The following is a 20,299-nucleotide window of genomic DNA, read 5'->3' on the forward strand; positions in this document are numbered from 1 at the left end:
AGTGCTTGCACGAGGCTCCGAAAAGCCCTGCCACAGACTTTTTCCTCCCGAATCACTTGTGGGCTGGCTGCTCCCTCTGCAGTGACGGGTCTTCTGGGCTGCTTATTTACAGCTCTTCACTGGAGGCGTCCTCTTGACTGCAGATGAGGACGCGGATGGAACAGAGGGGCTGGCTAGCTGAGCGTGTTGGTCCCTTGGCAGAGCTCCCTGTAAACCAAGGGAGAGGTAAGTAGTGCATGGCAGGAGTGGGAGCACTCACAGTTGTGTTGAGGGAGAGATGGTCTGGTGCAGAATCCTCAGATGGGTGTTTGTCGCTGACCTCACTGTTGCCACAGGCAGGGTTCACATCCTCACCAGTCAGCACGATGCTCTGAGTGACGGCCACTCCACCATTGGTCTGGGACTTCTCCCTGCTAATGTGAGCAGGCTCCCCCTGCATGAAAACAGATGGAAAGTGTGAGCAGGACACATGGTACTGCATAGAATGTTTATGTGCTGTGCAGCTCCGTGGACAGGAATGAGGATGTGAGTTTGAGAGGATATGAGCACGATGGAGATGTGAGGATGCATGTGAGAGCTAGTGGTGGTGTTCCTTGAGGATGAGTGATGGGTTTGTGAGTGTATGAGTTGAGAGTGATAAGAAGAGTGAGTTAACCTGGCAGAACAGATAAAACCATTCATCCTGTGGTGGCACTGGGTGGCTGTCCTCTTTTGCAGTGCATTGGCTCTGACCACCGCCTTGTAAGCCTAGTTGGTAATGCTGCTGCCCATCCTGCAGCCAGAGCAGGGGCAGAGGACATTGCGGTGGGCCTCCACGGTATCCAACCCATTAAACCTGGAGGCTGCAGTCTTTTTGCCTTTCATGACCATCTTACCCCCAGTAGTTGTGGTCTGGAAGCACTGAGGTGTGTGCGTGTGGCTGGAATTTAAATATGGTGTCCGGTGTGATGAAGCGGTGGCATTTGCCCGCCTGCCATGGAAATGGGGTGTTTCCTGGGAATGCATAAATAATGTGGCGGAATTGGGACGATATGGCGTGAAAACCCGCCATCGCGGCCGGTGGGTTAAGTGTCATTTTACCCGCCTGTTACCGCAAATCTGGGACGATTCTGCCCTAAAACTCAACTTGACCTTTTCTTAACACACATACAGAAATACAAATCGAACTTAAACATTAAAGCTAAAACTTAATCGTAACACCCACAAATACCAATATAACTTACTTAAACTAACTCTATTTCTAAACACTTTGAAGTTTTCATCCTTGTTTTTAAAACCCTCCATGGTCTTGCTATCTCCGAAATTTCCTCCATCCCCACAATTTATCTAATTTCGGGCCTCTTCAGCATCCGTCATTATAATCGCTCCTACGTTGACGTGCCTCAGCCCTAAGCACCAACTCGGTGAAACAATGAAAGGGCTGCTTCTGCTTCTCTGAGAACAATGCTGTGATTTTTCTGCTGGCTGCTCGTCTGCTGTCAGATTGAGGGAAGGCGGACTGCGAGGTTGAGGGAGGGCGGACTGCGAGATTGAGGGAGGGCGGACTGCGAGATTGAGGGAGGGCGGACTGCGAGATTGAGGGAGGGCGGACTGCGAGGTTGAGGGAGGGCGGACTGCGAGGTTGAGGGAGGGCGGACTGCGAGGTTGAGGGAGGGCGGACTGCGAGGTTGAGGGAGGGCGGACTGCGAGGTTGAGGGAGGGCGGACTGCGAGGTTGAGGGAGGGCGGACTGCGAGGTTGAGGGAGGGCGGACTGCGAGGTTGAGGGAGGGCGGACTGCGAGGTTGAGGGAGGGCGGACTGCGAGGTTGAGGGAGGGCGGACTGCGAGATTGAGGGAGGGCGGACTGCGAGGTTGAGGGAGGCAGGCTGCGAGGTTGAGGGACGGCGGACAGCGAGGTTGAGGGAAGGCGGCCTGCGACATTGAAGGAAGGTGGACAGCGAGCTGAACCAGCTATGCTTGGTGTGCGTGTTGTGGCTGACATTCAGTTTCTTCCTCCTGGGGCTCTGCATGTTCTTCTGTACCAGCCGAGGAGCCGCCCATGACTGTACGCTTGCACCCGCACATCTTTGGCTTGGAGAGCAGAGCCTCAGGAGGGTGACCAGGAGCCCATGCGGCTTTGACCCCGATCACTACCACTGCATTCTGGATCTCCCAGGGCTCGCTGAAGTGCTCAATGGTTTCCAGCATGATGAAGAATGCTGAAGCCAAAAAGCTGGCCAATATTTGGCCAGACGCCTGCAACCAGGAGATCATCAACATCCTGACCACCATTTCATTCAGAACCAGTGACTTCTACCTTGTTAAGGTATTTAGAATGTGGTCAGCCTATTGTGGCCACCCCCAGGGATGTGACTGGAGCCCAGCTTGGAGTGAGCTCACTGTGAACAGGGTTGTGACCTTGGCTCATTATAGAGCAGTCAGAACAGACAAAGCCTGTTCCCTTTGCAAATAACCATGGTTCTTTGTCACATTGCTGGGAATATAGAAAATTTATTGAAATTGTGTTTTGTTTATTTTTGGCTTATAAATAAGGTGCATTTCATGTTTATGAAAATCTTGGGTTGGGAGCCCATCTCCTGCTATTGCATATATTTAAATGGAAAAATTGCTTCAATTATAGGTAGTCTGGATTGATGTGGTGGTTTCCAGGAACGTATCTATCACTTTGAATGGGATATTCCTCTACTCCAAAATGGGATCTAACCAGTGCTTTACAGGACTGTAATACAGCTTGCACTCCGTTTAGCTCTCTTGAGATGAAGGTTAACGTACTATTAGCCTTTTCATTTTTTTTGGACCTGTCCTTTAGCTTTTAGTGATTTCAGTATATGAACCCTCCTACATATCTCTGATCCTCCCTAGTTCCTAGCTTCTCACTCTTTAGAAAATATTCCAATCTATCTTTCTTGCATCCAAAGTGGATGATTTCACACATTAAATTCCATGCCCACTCATTTAATCCATCAATGACTTTTACAACTTTCTGCTCCCCTCCACACTATTTACTGTGCCACCTAACTTAGTGTTATCTGCAAACCTGGATAATAGTATTCCTTTGTCCAAGTCATTTATAACTATAGTACAGATCCCTGGGGGACAGTACTCGTCACATCCTGCCAATTTTACATACTCATTATCCCTACACTTGTTCCCTACCTCCAAACCAAAGTAGTCTTTTCATAGCAAATTCCCTCCCTATATCAATAGGTTATCTCCAATTTACACATTCTCATTTTAAAGAGTCTATTGTGTGAAACCTTATTGAATACATTCTGGAGGTTCATGCAAAAACGTCCATGGACATTTTCTTATCAACCATTTGAGTTAATCTCAAAAATTCAAGAAGATTCGTGAGGCATGACTTATCCTTTACAGATCCATTTTGGCTCTTTCTGATGGCGCATATTTGTTCAAGTGCTAAGAACAAGGGGAATAATAACAATAGAACTCAGCCAGTTAAAAGTGACATCAGAAAGCAGATTTTTGCACAAAAGATAATGGAAATCTGGATCTTGCCTTCCCTAAAAAGACATGCTGTAGATGCAGGAATAATTAACTTTTTTTTGTGGTTGTTATTGTTAGGTAAAGGCATCAAGAAATTTGGTGGGGGGGCGCGGGGGGCGGGAGTGAGTGAATGGAGCTTTGATGCAGATTAAGCATTATTTAATTGAATGGTGGAACAGACCCAAGGAGCTGAATGACCTACTCCTGTTCTTACGTACTTATACAATTGATCTCTTTGGATGGGAACATGTCGGTCATTGAGACAATACCAAATCTAATTAACTAAAAGGAACATTCACAATGTGATTGTATCATGGTGGAGATGGAGCGGAATTTAATATTCGACAGGAAATTTCTGATGTGTTTGGTGGAATCATTCATGCTCCAGTGAGTGGTTTCCTTTTCAAATGAGCAGCTTCACATACATTTGTGTATATAGTTGAGTGTTTAAAAAAAAAATCTTTTGATCTTATTAATATTGCAACCATTTTGCTATGAAAATAAATTAACTTTGAGGTATGTTTGTTTTTCTGGCTGATTGGTCTTTTTACACTGATAAACCTTTCTTTTGGCAGAAACGTGCAAAGGGACAGGTTCTCTTTGACAAAGTCTGTGGGCAGCTCAATCTTCTGGAAAAAGATTACTTTGGTTTGACATTTCGGGACTCTGAAAATCAGAAGGTAAGTTAGAAAGTTAAATGTTGGGTTGGTTCAGTTATGCCTTTTGTACAGAGAAAATATTTTTTTCCTTGCTGGGGCAATGCCAATACTGACTTTGAATTGTGTTTTCCTCTGTTCACTGATTTTAGTGGAAGATGAATTAAAGCAGGGAGTGCTGCTTTATGCTCGTCTACTTTATTTTTGCAGAAATACAGGCCAGATGATACTTGATATGTAGACCAATTTCATTACACAACTTGAATCAACGTGAAGTGGTTTTGGGTGCAAGTCATTTGGGCCAGATATTGAGAGCACATCAATTAGGTGGCCTCTCGTCACTTCAGCTCCCCATCCACTGCAGTTTAATTACATCCAGGTGAAAAGCAAATTTTAAAACATTCCTAAGTGGTTCTTTGGACTGGTCAAGAACTTAGACTTCACTTTTAATGTTAGCATAGATTTGACCAGTTAGTTGGAAAATAGAGGCCATCTTATAATTAATGAATATAGGAAAGAAGACAAAAAACAGCGAATATTTATGCCAGAGCCTAGGGCCTTTAATGAATACACATGCATGGAATATGTTCCCAAACAAGAACCTGAAGCTTAGTGACCAGCCGATTGAATGAATTCCCTACATACCAGTTTGGATTGGAAATTTTCCCCCCCTCCGTTGTAGGAAAAAGAAGGGTCTATAGTATATGAGTATCTCTGGAAATGGTATACTAATTGTAGTATTGGCAGGAAGTCATCTAATCTTTCAATATTGGTCCAAATGTAGTTGCAGCGTGTATTATTTACTGCAGCCTAAAGAGGTCCCATTGGATTTGGAATCGGAGTAATTAAGCAGATTGTTTAGAGTTCCATCAGAGAGTGTGAGGCAGCCTAGTGGTGGCATGAGAAAAGCTATTTTCGACTAATGTTACAAGATCTTTAGCACATAGAGTTCTGCAGCAATCTTAACATCTGACAGTTGATGATGCACTCATTGCAACCTCTTCTTGAAGAATTTTGGCTTAAGTTTAAGATCAGAAGGTACGAATCCTAACCTACATGCTCTCTGGTATCCAGGGATTTTTGGAAGGAGTGGGAAGTGGTGTGCCACAAAATAAGTTGATATTTTACACTTCATTAGAAATAGCAATTAAATTCCAGCTTAAATATCAGTGTTTGACTTGCACTTCATTGTAACCCAGTCCGCTGCCCCATGCCTCTTTTGAGCTCCTATCTACTGCTGTAAGTCATAGTCACCAGTGCATACAGTGATCACTAATTCTTTGAGTTCATGAGCCTTGGAATGGGCTAAAGCAGAGTTCCAATATAAACTCTGGGTAGGGAAAGAAGATTGATGCCAGCATGAAATTGGAGTGGCAGAAGAGTGGAAGAAAGAAAGATAAAGAATGAGAGCTAAAAATAGGGAGCTACCAGGAGGTTGAGAGCTAGGTAAATTGAGGGTTGAGAAAAGAGTGGCTGCAGAAACCTAGGAGGGTCAGGGAGGGGTGGGGTAGTGCGGGGTGTGCCTCCGAGTGGGTACCGGTTATATGGAGTATAATGTCTTTGCGAGTCTTTGCGAACCTGCCGTAGAGGTGGTTATGTGGCTTTGAACTGGTTGGTGGAAGGGGTAAAAGAGGGCTTTGGTGAGGTAACTTTTTAGGAAAGCTAGGTCTGTTTGGTCCCTTGAAAGCCCAATTGTTATTTGGATTTTTAACCTTTTTTTAAAAGAAAGGAAAAATTCTCATTTGTGAAATGTAGCATTGATTAATGTTAACAGGAATGTAACTACAATTTTTAATCAAAAAATAAAATTCTGCAGCAGGAGCAAGTTTCCTAAAAATGTACCATCAACTGCTGCTGGGTTCAGTATTTAGGAGAACTGTGTACCATTTAAATTGCTGCCTATAGCCTCAGACATTTGTCAGTAAGACTTGGTCAGTTAATGCATCTGTTGCATCTTGTTGGAAAACATTTTACCTGTAAAGAGAAGTAATTTATTTTCAAAATAATAAATGAGTAGTTTCCAAAAGAAATTGAAAAGCAGTTCTTTCCTTTTGATGAATAAAGAATGTAATACCCATCTTCACTGTAATTTCCAGAATATTGCAAAATGCATGAAATAAAGCATCAAAAATCAATTTCTAAAGGAGCATTTTTGGATATGCCTACTACTTAATTTGAGCTGTGCTCCACTTCACTTAGTGTAATTTGTGTTTTCCCATGTGGTAGACTCACATTTAGAGGTTTTGAATTATTAATTTTTGGGTGCATCAGCCTTTGCTGGTTTTTGCGCTTAGCATTGTGAGAAGCACAAATGTTAGCCCAGATTTTCTGGTTAGTGACGAACAAATGTCACTTACCATTCATTGATCTTGCGCTTTTGCACTGCAACTTGAGTTTATTAGAAGGGCAAAGCAGCTTTGTGTCTGCTACAGGGGATTGTGAACAGGAAAAGAACAGGGTCTCTTTTCAACCAATTGGATTGAAAAATCCTTATTGTGACGCATGGGGTCTGAATGAGAGTTAAGATACTTGATCCAATGCCCAATAATGTACAGAAAGTGAAATAGAGAAAGAAAGATGGGATTAAGAGAGATAAGGGACAATGTTTTAATTAAAAAAAACTCATAACAATTCAAATTTGAAGGAATGAGACGTCGCACTTTAATAATTAAATTTTCAATGCCAGAGAGGTTATATGGCAGTAATTAAGACTTATCATACTGTTAAAAGATTCACTTAGACTTGAATGGACAAACCCTAACCTGATCCGTTTAGTGGGTAAGTACTGTACATTCACACCCTATGTGAATGCCAAAATCCCTTGATGAGCGCAATTAGTGCAAAGCTTCTGGAAAAGCAGGGCAACTTGGGCGACAACTTCTTGATTTTGTTGTTTAATAGTGCATGTGTGGATGCCAGAAGTTGATGTCTGCTTCACTCCGTAATGGTAAATGTGAGCCTTACTGTCCTTACTATCACAAAACCTGGGCCAATGGGTTATGGTCACAGGCCAACCACAGTGTCTCTATTTCAACTCCACAGGCTCTAACTTGGAATTAAAGTTAAGTATTTTAATTTCCCATAAATTCAAATCTACTTGCCTTCCTCAGTTATCCCTCCCTTTTAGAACCTACCTGATGGCACCTAAACCTTTCAATATTTAATTACCTAATTTGGTCTACTCTTGTCAGACTCACTCGGCCGCCACAATTTGTCTTGACCTTCAGCATAATTTCTCAATAAAAGAAGTAGTGTTTTCACTAATTGTGACTTGATTTAGGATTTTCACCTTGGGTGTCTGTCATCCTGCATTAAACTGATGTTTCAGTTTGAGATTTTATACTATATTTATAAAATTAAACATATAAAATATTGTATTTCAGAACTGGTTGGACCCAGCCAAGGAAATTAAAAAGCAAATCCGAAGTAAGCACATTTTACTAATGACTTGAAATGTACCTTGTGTGTAATGATGTTTGAAAGATAACACAGAAGTAGCTTTCTATTTATTTTTTACCAGGATATTATTTCCATTCTGATTTTGTTGGCGCTTTCAACAATAAAGCATTTGTTCAGTGGTTTTATATTTTGCCTACTTCATTTTTCCAGTTCATGCTTTTGCTTCTGTAAAGGTTTATAACATTCAAAAGGTAAAAAGCCCAGTATATTTTCTTATCTCTTACAAAATGCACCAGCTTCTGAATGCATGTTCTTCTGCCTGCTATATTGAAATTACGATTGCCATTTAATCCCAAACCTAGTTATTGGGAAACTGTTGAAGCTGAAATGGATGGAATAGTAAATTAACATAATGATCGAGATGCAGCTAAACCCACACAAGCATTACTCAAGTAGGTCTGCAAAGTAATTATGGAAAGCAAGAGAGAATACCTGGGAAATTAAACATGAAAGATATTGTGTATAATCAAAGTTGTGATAATGTTTTTTAATTATAAGTCCTTATTTTTAGTACAAGGAGAATTTTCAGGAAGTAGCATGACAATGACATCAAACAAGATGCCAGACCCTCTCTTGTCCTATTGTGAGATCGTGTATGATTCCTTTTTGCTTTCACTCTTATCCCTGTTGATTGTTTTTTTTGCAATTTCATACCACTCTATCTCTATATTCTTGTCTAAAAGTATTATTTTAATTAACCTTAAACAGATATTCATTCACCGTATCTTATTCATCACTAAGAACTACTGTTTCTACAACCACACTTGCCTTCACCTTAGTCACACTGGTGCTGAAACTTTAATCTATGCCTGTCATCCATAGGTTTAACTTTTTTCAATGCTCTCATTGCAGGCCCCCTCACAAACTCTAACTCATTGAACTGTATACTGCAATAAGTCTTGCTCATTTTTAAATCATGCCTTTAACTGACCTAAACTGATTCCCAGCTCTTCAAAACAAGGATTGCAAAATTCTCATGCTCATCTGCATATCTTTTTGTCAGCATACTCAACTCACCAGTTGCATCCCCATGCCCCAGTTCATATCCTCTCTTCTGACACTGGCCTACTGTGCCTCTCTTTCTGCTGCACCTTTGCATTTGCAAGCCCATTATTACAGCAAGGTCATAGCATTTAGTGCAGTACAATTTTTTATATATAGAAATAAAACTTTTCGATCATGCTTCCATCGTGTTTTAGTGATTAAGAGCACCAGCTGAAGTATTACTGAGTGACAAACACCAGTGAAGCCCCTGGTTTTAATTTTTGCTTCAATCCATGACCTCAGTTGGGACAGTGCTGGGCATGCTACACTTGACCTTTATGAGAGGGGAAAAATCAACCATGGCTCCTACTCCTGATTACTATGCAGTGGTATTGCATATGTTTACATGTTTGTGTGCAGCAATGATAGCCAAAGGTAACCTGCCAGCACAATAATGCCAGCTGTGGTGTCCACACTCGCACATGAAGAATAGCTACTTGGCTGAGTACCAGTGGAATTCTTAAGGAGTAGCTGCATCAAGAAAGGTATTAGCATCTGGCACACCCATAATACGGATAGTGCTGTGGAACATTTATGCATAGACCCTGTTAGCTTTGGGAGGTTTCAAAAGTAGTTTTGTCAACTTCCATGCAATTTTTATACAAGAAAAGCTACATACTCACTAACTGATTGTGGCCACTCCCCTTATAACTTAAAACATGGTCAGCATAGTTACTAGTGAATAGAACTGTAAGCAAATTCTAGACAACACAGATGGGCTTATAGATAGGACAGTGAACTGCCAGACAAAAGTTAACATGGAGGAATGGGAGGTGACAGTTAATGATGGGTAATTGAGATTAAGGAGAGGAAATGTACACTAAATGGTAAAATTCTAAAAAGAGCAGAAGTGGTGTTACTTAAGGGTCCAGACAGACAAATCTTTAAAACTAGGTGTGGGAGAACAGGGTGTCCACCATCCTCTAGACTTCTTGATGAATAGATCAGGCATACAATTTTGTGAGAGTGATATATCACAAATTGAATGATGAAGATTATTTCTTAAAAGAGAGAATTATGGAAGTGTGAAGTGTCCTATCTACTGCTCAATTGATTAATGAACCTTGTATCACAAGGCTTTGTGGAGAAAATTGACTAGATATGTTAAGCCTCTATTCATATTTACTGTAGGGATAGTAAGACGCAAACAGTAACAGCTAACCAATAAGTGTCATTTATTTGTTAGGGCTCTCGTCATTTTAAGATTGATATTTTCGATTAAAAATAATCCTTGACATTTTGCACTGGAATAGTAGTCCTTGGAGAGTTTTTTATTATTTCAAAACACTAAGAAATTTAAATCACTTGGCTTCTGTTTGATGTTGGAATAATGATTTGATTCCATACAGGTGGTTTGTGGCAGTTTGCATTCAATGTAAAGTTTTACCCTCCGGATCCTGCCCAGCTCTCTGAGGACATCACCAGGTGAGTGAAAGACTGTTTCTTTTAGTACTTGCAGGAGAAACTTGTGTGGGCAAAATTTGTTGTTCTGTAAATGCGCTTCTCCAAGACTTCCTCATTCAAAAGAGTAGAGGAGTGTATACTATATCTGTACAAAACTCCTATTTATTATCTCATTGTAGGCTTTTAATTTAAATTAACAGTACTCACCAACGTAAATTGGTTTTGCAGAAACCAATCAGTGCATTATTGTTGGAGTAGCTTTTTTATATGAAAGTAAACTACTCATATGTTTTCAAATGATTCTTTTTTAACAAAGTAATTGCTAATCTTGCACATTTCCTAACCCATGAGAGTGGACAATAACTGGACAACCAATTGCATTTGTATAGTGCATGTTGCACATAAGCGTCTCATGGAGGTAGAAGTGAACATGGAGAGAGGAAAATTGAAAGTGAAGGGAGGAACGATTAATCAACAATAATATGGTTGAAATAGTGGGTTTTAAAATCTGAAGCAAGGGAAAGAGATAACAAAACAAAATAGTATTGGAAAAGAGCTTGAGAGAGCAGGATGCAATGATTGTATGATTTTATTAAATATGCAGTGTATCTGAAGGATTAATTCACAGTATTAGCAATAATCTGCCAGTGCTAAAGTTTACTTTATATAACTCGGGTAATGAGGCAGCCCATGCCTGCATGTAGAAAGATCTGCCATTCAGGCTTGGGCAGGTAAGTGGCGAGAAACATTCATGACACACAAGTTCCAGGACATATCCAACAAGAGAGAGTCTGAGCACCTCCTCTTGACATTCAATGGTATTACTGTAACAAAATTCCCCACCATCAACATCCATTGACTAGAAGCTTAACTGGACCAGCCACAATAATACTGTGGCTATAAGAGCAGGTCAGAGGCTAGGTATTGTGTGTTGAATGGCTTCCCTCCTGATTCCTCAAAGCCTTTCAACCACCTACAAGGCACAAGTCAAGAATGTGATGCAGTTTTCTCCATTTGTCTGGGTGATTGCAGCTCCGTCAACACTCAAAGCTGGACACCATTGGCATCCCATCTGTCACCTTAATCATTCCCACCACTAGCGCACAGTGGCTGTACTGTGTACCATCAAATAAGATGCACTTGAGCAAAGGGACATGGCTGCTTTGACCGCATCTCCCAAATCTGTGACCTCTAACTCTAGAAGGACAAGGGCAGCAGGTGCAGGAACTCCACAACCTGCAGGTTCCCCTTCATGTCACAAACCATCCTGACCTAAAAATATATTGTGTTCCTTTGTCACCATTGGGTCAAAACCCTGGAACTTCCTGCCTAACAGCATTGTGGGTGTACCTTCACCCGCAGACTACAAATGTTGAGAATCACCACCACCTCAAGGGAAAATGGGATGGGCAATAAATGATGACCTTGCCATTGATGGTCCACATCTCACGAATGAATTAAAAACAAAATGATTGCAAATGGAGTCACATACCTGCCACCCTGATGGAGCTACCTTAAGGTGTAACCTGACCCCACTTTCCAGGCATTGAGAGTGAACAGTGCATAGCTTTGATAACTTAACACTTCAGCTGTGGACCATTTATCTGCCCCTCCTTCATGGCTGCCTGACTGAATGCTTCCAGCATGTTCTGTTTATGCGTCAGATTTAGTCTGCCCCATAATATTTCTGAATTTAGTTTTTTGTATATTCATTCCCTTAAAAAAAAAAATTCAACAATAGCACAATTTTCATTGTAGTAGATGACCAGAACATCCTGACAGTTTGTTAATGTCTGTGGAGATGCCTGAGAATGTGTTAATTCTTGCAAGGGCTGTTCCAGCAGAAATGAGTGAGCATTACTCATTTATGTTGTTTGCAGCCATCAGAGCATCTTGTCATTTTACTGCATTGCAGTTGAATTCCACACTGTTCTCAGCGAATACAGATTATTCATTCTGTGCCACTACCTTCCATTTCTAGAGCTTAGAAATAGTGCTGATGTAAGCAGTTTTGGGGAAAAAAAAGAGCTAAAAGAGTATGCATTATTTTCAAAGTTTCTGATTGAGGGAAAAAGGAAGTGGAAAATGCAGTGTTTAAGCTCAGTATATTAAAAAAAATTGGGCCAAAGTAAGTGGTCAGGGATTTGCACCTCTTGTACTTGCCAACTACAATTTTCTGACCTTTCGCCATAATGGGCAGAGAACCATGACTCATGAGCTCGGAAAGAGGAAACTTCACCCAGTATATCGTGAGAGAACTGTGACGCTATTTCTGCACCAAAATACAAAGTTGGTCAGATTTTTTTTTAAAAGGTTCTGTTGAATTTATTTTATAGCTGATTTGGTCCCAAGGATCTGGATGGATTACATTATTTTTGTCTATGATATTGTATACTTCCCTAATTCTACTTTAGAATGCTCATTATGGGAAAAAGCTATCTCCATAGATGTTCTATAAAATACATCGCTTGGCTCACCCCAATGCGTCAACAAATTTATCCAGTGATTAATTGAACCATACATGCAGGAGACTCCAGGTTAAATCCCAGGTCGATGCTGAATTAGCTGATCTCAGCTGGGCAATCAGTGTCACTGCAATTGATCTCGGTTCTCCTGATCCAGAAAATAGGGAAAATTGGGTCATTTTATCCTTTCAGTGATTATCCAACTGATGCCTGTGTGAGGTGCATGCTGTATTGGTCAGGTAAGGAAAAGATCTGCCCCAGTTGTGAGACATCTTCAGCTAAGAAAGCTTGCAGGAGGGAAGAAGAGCTATTGAAGAGACAAAAAAAAACCAGCCTGAATAAGAGAAGATTTTTGTCTTCAAAACCCTCAATTTAATGGGTGGGGGTGGATGGGTTCACAGGGATGATTTTGTACAGATGAGATTAATATTTACAAAATGAGTAAGAGTATCAATTGCTGTTTATTCAACAGAACTGGACTCAATTATCTCCAAACACTAACATTTGTAACAAAACTAAATCCTAAAGCAATTTTAGTGTGGCTTCTGACTGTGGCAAATAGAAGTAATAGCAAGCATAATCGGGAAAATTCAAATCATGGGATCGAAATTGGTATGTGTTGCGCCAGTTACTTGGATGTAAAACGACCATGAAGCTTACCAGTTTATCTGTGCCTCCTCTCAATCTGGGTAGGCATTGGCCCCACTAAAAATCCTGAGTGGATGTCTTAAACAGGTATCAGGCTTGTTGTTTATGTAAATTAGGTAAGGCAGATTGCTCCAATTTAACATCTTCATTCTGAAGGCCTGCCTAGGGATGCATGACCAGTGCTGGCAGCTTGTCCCAAGTATTCAGATGAAGGAACAACTTTAATCAATCCTTGAGCATCCTTGTTTTGGGCACATGCTGCATTCAGTGCCAAGTCTGGGCCAGCAGACCGTCCCAGAATAATTTGTACTCCATGAAATATAGTGTCCATAAACTCTTACATTGCAGGGAGATTCAAGATAGATTTCTGTTTATGAATATTGTTACAAACTAAAAGATTCCTTGCAGTTGTTAAGATGTTTTACTTTGATAAGGTCCGGCCAATGGTGTTCTTACATTGACAATGACACTTTCTAGTATAAAAGCTGATGTGCTCTGGAGACCCCACATTTCCACAAGTCTCACAAACTGGCATTACTTTCCATTCAATGATCTTTTTGACTAACAGTGGCATTATCAAACATATGGGTGAATGCTGCAGCATAGTTGGGGCTCTTTGATCACATCTCCAGGAACCCCATATATTGGCCAATTACTGGAGAAGTACTGCATTTTTGAGTGTACCCTGCTTTATGTGAGATATTAAACAGGCAGACCGACTCTCAGTTCAAGTGGATATTAAGATCAAATGGCTTTATTCAAAGAGGTTTCCTAGCGTCGTGACCAACAATTCTCCTTTTTTTCTTTATTCGTTCGCAGGATGTGGGCTTTGCTGGCTAGGCCAGCGTTTATTGCTCATCCCTAATTGCCCTTGAAGGTGGTGGTGAGCTGCCGCCTTGAACCGCTGCAGTCCTTGTGGTATAAGTACAGCCACAGTGCTGTTAGGGAGGGAGTTCCGGGATTTTGGCCCAGCGACAGTAAAGGAACGGTGATATATTTCCAGGTTAGGATGGTGTGTGGCTTGAAAGGGAACTTGCAGATGGTGGCGTTCCCATGCATCTGCCCTTGTCCTTCAAGGTGGTAGAGGTCACAGGTTTGGAGGGTGCTGTTGAACAATACCACAAAAAAAAAATTTAACAACCTGTCATCAAGCTGCTGTTTGTGGGACGTTAGTATACACAAAATGGCTTCTACACTTACCACATAACAGGAGGAAAAATCTTTCTGGTTGGAAAGCCATGGCAAGTATGCACCTTAATTCCTTATGCAGACCTTGGTGTGCACAATTCTACTGAAGATGGAAGTGTGCAATCACTGGGCTAAAATGTGTGAAGTGCTTTGACTGTGTCTGAGGGACATACTATGTTGCTATTTAAATGCAGAAGCATCTTTTCTTGTTAGATTTAAGAACATTAAGGAGTAGAAATTTGCAGCAAAGTGCTTTACACCCATCATGATGACAGTTGTTCGCTGTCTTAAAACTCTCAAATACTGAGCACTCAAAAGATTCAGAATGACTTATAGAGATGCTTTATTCACTATTTTAAAGCACATTAAACATGATACTCACAAGTGTCAAATCTGTGGTTTATCCACACAAATTGACTCTGCAAATATATATCTGCTAAAATTACTCCAAAGAGGGATGATCTTGATACTTATATTTGATGGCTGAGTCTTTAAGTCCAAATTGCCTGTGACTGACACGCTTCACAGGAACGGAAAGCAAATACACAAGGAGAGGAAAGTGAGTGTGATAATTTGGCTTTTGGAGTAAAGTAATGCTTATACCCTTTGTCAATCCATAAGACCATAAGACATAGGAGCAGAAATTAGGCCATTCGGCCCATCGAGTCTGCTCTGCCATTCAATCATGGCTGATAAGTTTCTCAACCCCATTCTCCCGCCTTCTCCCCGTAACCTTTGATCCCCTTACCAATCAAGAACCTATCTATCTCGGTCTTAAATACACTCAATGACCTGGCCTCCACAGCCTTCTGTGGCAATGAATTCCATAGATTCACCACTCTCTGGCTAAAGAAGTTTCTCCTCATCTCTGTTCTAAAAGGTCTTCCCTTTACTCTGTGGCTGTGCCCTCGGGTTCTAGTCTCTCCTACTAATGGAAACATCTTCCCCACGTCCACTCTATCCAGGCCTTTCAGTATTCTGTAAGTTTCAATCAGATCCCCTCTCATCCTTCTAAACTCCATCGAGTATAGACCCAGAGTCCTCAAACTTCCACCAGCCTTTCATTCCTGGGATTGTTCTCGTGAACCTCCTCTGGACCCTCTTCAGGGCCAGAATATCCTTCCTGAGATACGGGGCCCAAACCATGCTTGTTCCTGGAAGCTTGGTTCTTAATTCTACTTGAAAGCAATGGAGAGGGGAGAAACTGCACAGCAAGATGTATCATTGTACAAATTAAATGCACAGTAGCAAGACAGGCATTTTAACCCAGGTACAAAAGCAGAATACTGCACATGCTGAAAATCTGAAATAAGAACAGAAAATGCTGGAAATACTCAGAGAAGGTCTGGCAACATCTGTAGTGAAAGAAATAAAGTTAACGGGCTGGGTTTTACCATGGTTGTCAGGACCAAATGGGGGTCCCAAGTCCACACTTGCATGCCCACCCAAGGCCCAGGGGAGAGAGATGCACTAGATGTGAAACACTAGAGCCCATGCCCTAGGGGAGCCTGGGGCTCCAGCTCATTTCAAAGATGTGAAATTATTATGTTTTCAAAAAGAAAAGAGAAAATGTCTATGGGGGGGACAATTTGCTCCACACACCATGATACAAATCCCAGAGATATTTTGAACAAACATTAGCCCTGGGCCCATTTCAGATAGGTTCAAAGATTTTTTAAAAAATTTATTCATGGGATGTGGCCTTTGTTGGCTGGGCCAGCATTTTTATTGCCTATCCCTAGTTGCTCTTGAGAAGGTGGTGGTGAGCTACCTTCTTGAACTGCTGCAGTCCATGTGGTGTAGGTACACCCACAGTGCTGTTAGGGAGGGAGTTCCAGGATTTTGACCCAGCGACAGTCAAGGAATGGTGATATATTTCCAAGTCAAGATGGTGAGTGGCTTGGAGGGGAACTTCCAGGTGGTGGTGTTCCCATCTGTCTGCTGCCCTTGTCTTCCTAGATGGTTGTGGTCATCAGCTTGGAAGGTGCTGTCAATGGAACCTTGGTGAATTTCTACAGTGCATCTTGTAGATGGTACATACTGCTGCCATTGCGCGTTGGTGGTGGAGGGAGTGAATGTTTGTGGATGTGGTGCCAATCAAGCGGGCTGCTTTGTCCTGGATGGTGTCAAATTTCTAGTGTTTTTGGAGCTGCACTGGAACAGCTTGGTTAGGGACGCAGCAAGTTCTGGAACACAAGTCTTCAGTACTATTGCCAGAATATTGTCAGGGCCCATAGCCTTTGCAGTATCCAGTGCCTTCGGCTGTTTCTTGATATCATGTGGAGTGAATCAAATTGGCTGAAGACTGGCATCTAGGATGCTGGGGACCTCCGCAGGAGGCCAAAATGGATCATCCACTTGGCATTTCTGGCTGAAGATTTTAGCAAATGCTTCAGCCTTAGTTTTTGGAATGATGTGCTGGGCTTCCCCCGTCATTGAGGTTGGAGTTACTTGTGGAGCCTCCTCCTCCAATGAGTTGTTTAATTGTTCACCACCATTCACGACTGGATGTGGCAGGACTGCAGAGTTTAGAGTAGTCCTGTGTTAGCTTCACCAGGTTGACACTTCATTTTAAGGTATGCCTGGTGCTGCTCCTGGCATGCCTTCCTGCACTCTTCATTGAACCAGGATTGATCCCCAGGCTTGATGGTAATGGTAGAGTGGAGGATATGACGGGCCATGAAGTTACAGATTGCATTCGAGTACAATTCTGTTGCAGATGGTGGCCCACAGCATCTCATGGATGCCCAGTCTTGAGTTGCCTAGATCTGTTCGAAATCTATCGCATTTAGCACGGTGGTAGTGCCACGTAACACAATGGAGGGTATCCTCAATGTGAAGGCGGAATTTTGTCTCCACAAGGACTGTGCGGTGGTCACTCCTACCAATACGGTCATGGACCGATGCATCTGTGGCAGGCAGGTTGGTGAGGATGAGGTCAAGTATGTTTTTCCCTCTTGTTGGTTTTCTCACCACCTGCTGCAGACCCAGTCTAGCAGCTATGTCATTTAGGACTCGGCCAGCTCGGTCAGTAGTGGTACCACCGAGCCACTCTTGGTGATGGACATTGAATTCCCCCACCCAGAGTACATTCTGCGCCCTTGCCACCCTCAGTGCTTCCTCCAAATGGTGTTCAACATGAAGGAGTGGTATGTGGTTATCAACAGGAGGTTTCCTTGCCCATGTTTGACCTGATGCCATGAGACTTCATGGGGCCCAGAGTCAATGTTGAGGACTCCCAGGGCAGCTCCCTGTGTATACCACTGTGCTGCCACCTCTGCTGGGCCTGTGCTGCCGGTGCGACAGGACATAACCAGAGATGGTGATGTGGAGTCTGGGACATTATCTGTAAGGTATGATTCCGTAAGGATGACTATGTCAGGCTGTTGCTTGGCTAGTCTGTGAGACAGCTCTCCCAATTTTGGCACTCGCCTCCAGATGTTAGTAAGGAGGACTTTGCAGGGTCGACAGGGCAGAGATTGCAGTAGTCGTTTCCGGTGCCTAGGTTGATGCCGGGTGGTCCACCTGGTGTCATTCCTTTTTTGTGACTTTGCAGCGGTTTGATCCAACTGAGTGGCTTGCTAGGCCATTTGAGAGGGCATTTAAGAGTCAACACATTGCTGTGGGTCTAGAGTCATGTGTAGGCCAGACCAGGTAAGGACCACAGATTTCGTTCCCTAAAGGACATTAGTGAAACAGATGGGTTTTTACAACAATCGACAATGGTTCCATAGTCATCATTAGAGCTTTAATTCCAGATTTTATTGAATTCAAATTCCATCATTTGCCGTGGTGGGATTCAAACCCGGGTCCCCAGAGAATTACCCTGGTTCCATAGATTACTAGTCCAGTGACAGTACCACCATGCCATCGCCTCCCCACATGCTCAAATGCCATGTGCTGGTCAATCAACAGGCCCCAGGTACTGCCCACTGGGGATTCTGCGGAGGGGGAGGAGGGGAATCACTCTCTGCATGCATGTGCACTGATTGATGTCGACACATGCTCAAGCTTCATCACCAAAGGCCTGGCCCCGACAGAGCAGTTGTGGGCGTGCATGAGTGGACCAGCTCCAGTGACAGTAATAAAGCTGCAGGGAGTGCACTTGGGCGTGCTGATGTGACAGTTGGGGCAAGCCGGCTCCAGCGACACTGTCTCTGAGAGGGTGAGTGGCAACGTGGTAATAAATAAGATCAATGGGAGAAAGGGTGGAGAGGAGGTGGCACTAAGACAGAGCAGCGGTGGGAGGTACCATTGCTGTTAGTGAGAGTGGAACATGTCACTGTGTGAACTGCGTGAGGGGGCCAGTGCAGTCAACGTGAGAGGCTAGTGCGTCACCCGCGTGAGGGGCCAGTATGAATAACATGCATGATTGAGTGGGAGGGTTGGGGTGGTGGAGATAAGAGGCCTGGAAGCAGGAGAAGCACCAGGACCCATGATTTCGCTCCCAGGTCCTGTGCCCACCGGTTCAACCTTCCTGAAGGCAGCCTCCTAATTGGCCACCTCCGCATTCACTGACTTAAGGACAGCAGGCAGACTCATGGTGATGCTGGTTCAATCAGAGGGCTGGTAGTTCTGGAGCCTCAGCACCCCCACCAGAGGAGAAGCATGTTGCTGATGTTGGGTACCACAAGGGATCCTCAAAATGAAGCACCCTTGGAGGTGTTGATGAGAAACTGAAATGCTGAGGATTGAAGCGGATAGGCCCCGCAGAGCAGAGGGAAAAAGCCTCTGAATGGCTGTTTGGGCTTCAGCTGCAACCTTTTCTGACCACATTCTGACATTGAGACATGGAGCTCCAGTGACACTCCAGCCTGGTGCTGGGAGGCCACCTCCATTGAGCTGGCAGCCTCCACAAGCTGCAGGAGGCAACTCCTCCAGTAGCAAAATGCCAAGGAGGTGACAAAAATTAACCCTAGTTGCTTCAACAACTGCTTCGATATTGTTGGGGCTCCAGCTGTTGCTGCCACTGACACTCTGTGTCCTTAAACATCTATGCATGCTTCCTTTGTGCAGTCAGCTGATCCAGTTCCCCGCCAGCCCCTGGGAAATGTCCCTGGCAGCAGGAATGCATTGGGGAAGCCACCCTGGTGTGGCTCCCCCAGCACCACCCCCATCTCCATTTTCCCAAACCCTTCTCGATGGGGCTGAGAAAAATCCAGCCCAGGTCTGTGACTTTTCACCAGGTCTTTCGTATCTTCACCTAGATATTCATACAAACATGCGAACAAGGACTAAGTGTAGGCCATTCAGCCCCTTGAACCTGCTCTGCTATTTAATAAAATCATGGCTGACCTGATAGCAACCTGAATCTGCATCCCATCTACCCCTGATAACCTATCACCCCTTTGCTTACCAAGAATCTAACCACCTCTGCTTTAAAAATATTCAGAGCCTCTTCCTGAAAAGGTGGTGGAAGCAGAATTCCAAAGACTCACGGCCCTTAGTGAAAAGATTTCACTGCATCTCTGTTTTAAATGGCAACCCCTTATTTTTAAACAGTGACCCCTAGTTCTAGATTCTCCCACAAGAGGAAACATCCTCTCCACATCCACCCTGTCAAGATCCCCCCAAGATCTTATATGTTTCAATCAAGTCGCCTCTTTACTCTTCTAAATTCCAGCGGATACAAGCCTAGTCTGTCCAACCTTTCCTCATAAGGCAACCCACTCATTCCAGGTATTAGTCTGGTAAACCTTCTCTAAACTGTTTCCAACACAATTACATCCTTCCTTAAGGTGACCAATACTATACACAGTATATGTATATATATATATATATATCTCCAAATGTGGTTTCACTAGTGCCCCGTACAACTGAAGCATAACCTCCCTACTTTTGTATTCAAGACCCCTCGCAATAAATGATAACATTCTATTAGTTTTTCTAATTACCTGCTGTACCTGCATATTAGCTTTTTGTGATTCATGC

At 43.0% G+C, this 20,299-nt stretch overlaps 1 protein-coding gene across 15 annotated transcripts in view; it reads left to right on the forward strand.

The window, feature by feature from the left end:
* The window catches only part of LOC144679648 (band 4.1-like protein 3), a 299,756-nt gene that overhangs the window by 190,693 nt on the left and 88,764 nt on the right, over positions 1-20,299 (forward strand). For all 15 annotated transcript variants that reach the window (XM_078540247.1, XM_078540233.1, XM_078540241.1 and 12 more), the window contains exons 4-6: positions 4,080-4,184; positions 7,544-7,586; positions 10,013-10,088. In XM_078540247.1, the coding sequence (XP_078396373.1) occupies positions 4,080-4,184; positions 7,544-7,586; positions 10,013-10,088 (224 nt within the window). The remainder of the gene's footprint in view (positions 1-4,079; positions 4,185-7,543; positions 7,587-10,012; positions 10,089-20,299) is intronic.

The sequence above is a fragment of the Cetorhinus maximus genome, chromosome 4 (assembly GCF_964194155.1).
Source record: "Cetorhinus maximus chromosome 4, sCetMax3.hap1.1, whole genome shotgun sequence".
In the NCBI taxonomy this organism is placed as follows: domain Eukaryota; kingdom Metazoa; phylum Chordata; class Chondrichthyes; order Lamniformes; family Cetorhinidae; genus Cetorhinus; species Cetorhinus maximus.